General features: G+C 47.2%; 1 protein-coding gene across 1 annotated transcript; it reads right to left on the reverse strand.

The window, feature by feature from the left end:
* Window positions 1–241: 241 nt before the first annotated feature.
* On the reverse strand, window positions 242–2,441 carry marveld3 (MARVEL domain containing 3). The gene is made up of 4 exons (XM_084437178.1): window positions 2,337–2,441; window positions 1,397–1,704; window positions 1,207–1,304; window positions 242–930 (listed from the first exon to the last, which is right to left on the reverse strand). Exons 2-4 carry the CDS (start codon window positions 1,660–1,662, stop codon window positions 320–322), a joined length of 975 nt encoding a protein of 324 aa, XP_084293304.1. The 5' UTR covers window positions 1,663–1,704; window positions 2,337–2,441; the 3' UTR covers window positions 242–319.
* Between the last annotated feature and the right edge of the window lie 557 nt (window positions 2,442–2,998).

Genomic DNA, 2,998 nt, shown 5'->3' on the forward strand with positions numbered 1-2,998 from the left:
TAGAGATTTTTATGTTGGATACAAAAGTATTAAAAACAAATGTACAGAATTGGGCTATACTGGTGTTTAGTAAAAATATGACAGTATGTAAAAAAAAGACTATAAAAAATAGTTTTAAGTTGTGCAATAAAACAAGTAGGGTCACAAGAAAAGAGAAACATTTCATACAAAGCCTGGTATGTATGCTGTACAACTGCTAAACTAAATCTACTTAGTCTTACATTTTCAGTGCTGAGGGGAGCAGCTTCAATACAATCCTAGACTTGACCTTTAGTAATTCTATTTATCACAGTGTGGAGGGTAGCCCCCCCCCCCCTTCCTACAAGTGACTGTCCTCCGCTGCTCTCCGTTTCTTTATCTCACGCACTTCCCTGAAGGCACGGATGGCCAGCACTGCACCAAACGGGAAAAGCAGGACTCCCAGCACCCCAAAGAGGCCTACAGCGATGTCTGCCCCGTGGATCTGGCACTCGAAGCCCTGGTGGCCTTTGCTCTTGTAGAGCTGTTCCCTCTCCTTACAGATGGGGCTGTCGTATGTCTCCTGGAGCTTGATGAAGAGGAAGGCCAGGGCAGGGATGTAGCCTAGGCCGATGAGGAGGTTGAGCAGGGCCTCCCCCAGAAGCACCGGGGGCCAGCGGTAGGGGACCCGCAGGACGCCCAGGGCCAGCATGACGCAGGCGTAGCCCATCAGGGAGCCGCCACATGCCATGCTGAAGATGTATGGAGGCAGCTTGAGCCGGTGGAAGAGCTGGTCCAGCTCCTTCACCCTGTCTGCATCGGCCCCAGTGAAGGCGTTGGCCCCCCCAAAGTAGTAGTGGTAGATCCCCCCGAGGCTGGCCAGGTCACGGTAGCCCCCTGAGTTGCTGTAGGGAACCCCAGCGCAGATGACTATCAGGAGGTTGACAAACACCTCCATTATCTGGCAGAGACCTGGAGGGACAGAAAGAGAGGCACACAGAATTACACTCCCACACAGCAATTAAAATTGTGCTTAAGCTATATAGTAAAGGGAGGATGGTGCAAATCGAACTGTGCCTATAAAAGTGAGCGTTGATTTGAGATATGAGGCCTGTTCATGAGTAGGTCAAAAGTAACCTGTCTGACCACATTCCAGGAGAAGAGCAGGCGAATGTCCTCCCCCCTTCTCACTCATTCATGCTCTCATTCATATACACATATGTGCGATGTGTTGTGTGCAGGACTGGCCTCTGGATGTTAAGATGTATCTGAGGTTGTAGATGGCTTGTCTGCGTTCTGGCTCATAACGCTCCTCCTCAGAGGGGGAGTTGGAGGCATCTCTGAACCTGCAGGGGGGGGGGTCCAACATTTACAAAGGTTTAAGGGTTGTCAATGTCAAACATTTCAGTTGTATTGTTTATTTGGGACTGGCCCTTACTGTCTAGGCGAGTGCCCTTGCAGTTGACTGCGTCTGTGATCAGGTGGGTCCTTGTGAGAGTGGGGTGTCATGTCCCTCTGTCTGCCGGTGTAGTCCTCCTCCCGGCCCCTCCTATCATTACCAGAGCCCCTCTCCTCCTCCCAGTCTCTGTTACGCTTATCTCCGTCTCTCTCCATGTCCCAGCCTCTGTCCTCATACGAGGAGCGACCTCTGTCGTGTGAGGTCTCCCTCTCTCGGTTGTGCCTCTTGGGTTCATCTCTCTTCATGTTTTGGCTCCTTTCAGGCGTTGTCTGGTTCTCAGCAAAACCCTTGAAAGTTAAATGATACATACTTATTTACAATTAAGAATAACACGAATAGGCTACATTACCTATGACGACTTTAGACAACCGTTTTATATAAATGGCGAAAAAAGTTAGAAACTATGCCAATATTGAGAGATGCTAATTACAAGCTATTACCCCCCACACACACACACACACACACACACACACCACCACCACACACACACACACACACCACCACCGCACGCACGCACGCACACACACACACACTTCGTCATTGAGAATATATAACACCACCTGTGACAAAATTGCTAGATACAGGAAAGTGAAGGTAAGTGAAGATTTCAACAGGTGGTAAAACTGACAGTGGAGTCAATAATGTGACGATAGACAGATGATCTTGGGGGTCGAGCTCTAGAGCAGGCATCCTTGTCAGACACAATAGTGGAACTGAACTGACTACACACACTGAACACAAAGACACTTTGGGCGGGCTTTCATTTGACAGAAAAAAATAATTAAATTAGCCTACAGTCTGCACCTGACTCATAGCGAATGCACTCATCAACGTCAAAACTGAACCGTTTACAAATTAATTACTGATTACTGATGACATCGAATATGTTTAGTAATTACAACAGGTCTACAATACCTACTCTCTTGATACTGGACAGTGTTCAATTCAGAAGCCTAGTACTTATTTTCTTCGTTTATTTTGACACAGATTTTCTACTTCCGCATATTTATTTCCCCGCTTCACCTGTGCACCTGCTAACTCCACCCCTAGAAGACGACCCACTTCCGCCTAATTATAACCTCCACTCGGTCGGTCATAAATGAATAAACTAAAGACTTTCTTTGTTGGTTTATGTTCAAACTATAATGAAAAGGCAGATGACCCAATGACAAGTGTATTTTGAAGAAGTGTAGGGATTCGTTGCGTGAGCCTATGCTAATGAAAAATAAAAAGCATCGAGCCTACTGTAGGCTACTAATTAATATTAAAATATAATACGAAAAACAGGCTCAGAAAACTGACAAGATTTTCTCATGACTCAATATATATTTTACTGTTTCAGCGTACCCTGCTTTGTTTGCAATGAAGCATCCCTGGCTAAGAAACTCGCACAGAAAGGCTAATAGTGAAATCAAAATTGCGCGTGTGTGCGTGTGTGTGTGTGTGCGTAGGCTACTGTATGTGTGCGCCTGTCGCTCCCAACCCCGGACGTAGACGCACGCGCTCACTCGCAGCAGCACGAGCACCACACTATCCACCCGCGCGCGAGCTGAACCAGGAGGACAGAAATGGCGACGGCAG

Source organism: Borostomias antarcticus (genome assembly GCF_949987555.1).
Source record: "Borostomias antarcticus genome assembly, chromosome: 4".
NCBI classification, from domain to species: Eukaryota; Metazoa; Chordata; class Actinopteri; order Stomiiformes; family Stomiidae; genus Borostomias; species Borostomias antarcticus.

Excerpts from the sequence above, each read along its gene's own strand:
- marveld3 (XM_084437178.1), bottom strand. The coding sequence starts at position 1,662 with ATGAAGAGAGATGAACCCAAGAGGCACAACCGAGAGAGGGAGACCTCA. Across the intron at positions 1,305-1,396 it reads CAAGGGCACTCGCCTAGACA|GTTCAGAGATGCCTCCAACT; the intron begins GTAAGGGCCAGT and ends CCCCCCCTGCAG. Across the intron at positions 931-1,206 it reads ATACATCTTAACATCCAGAG|GTCTCTGCCAGATAATGGAG; the intron begins GCCAGTCCTGCA and ends CTGTCCCTCCAG.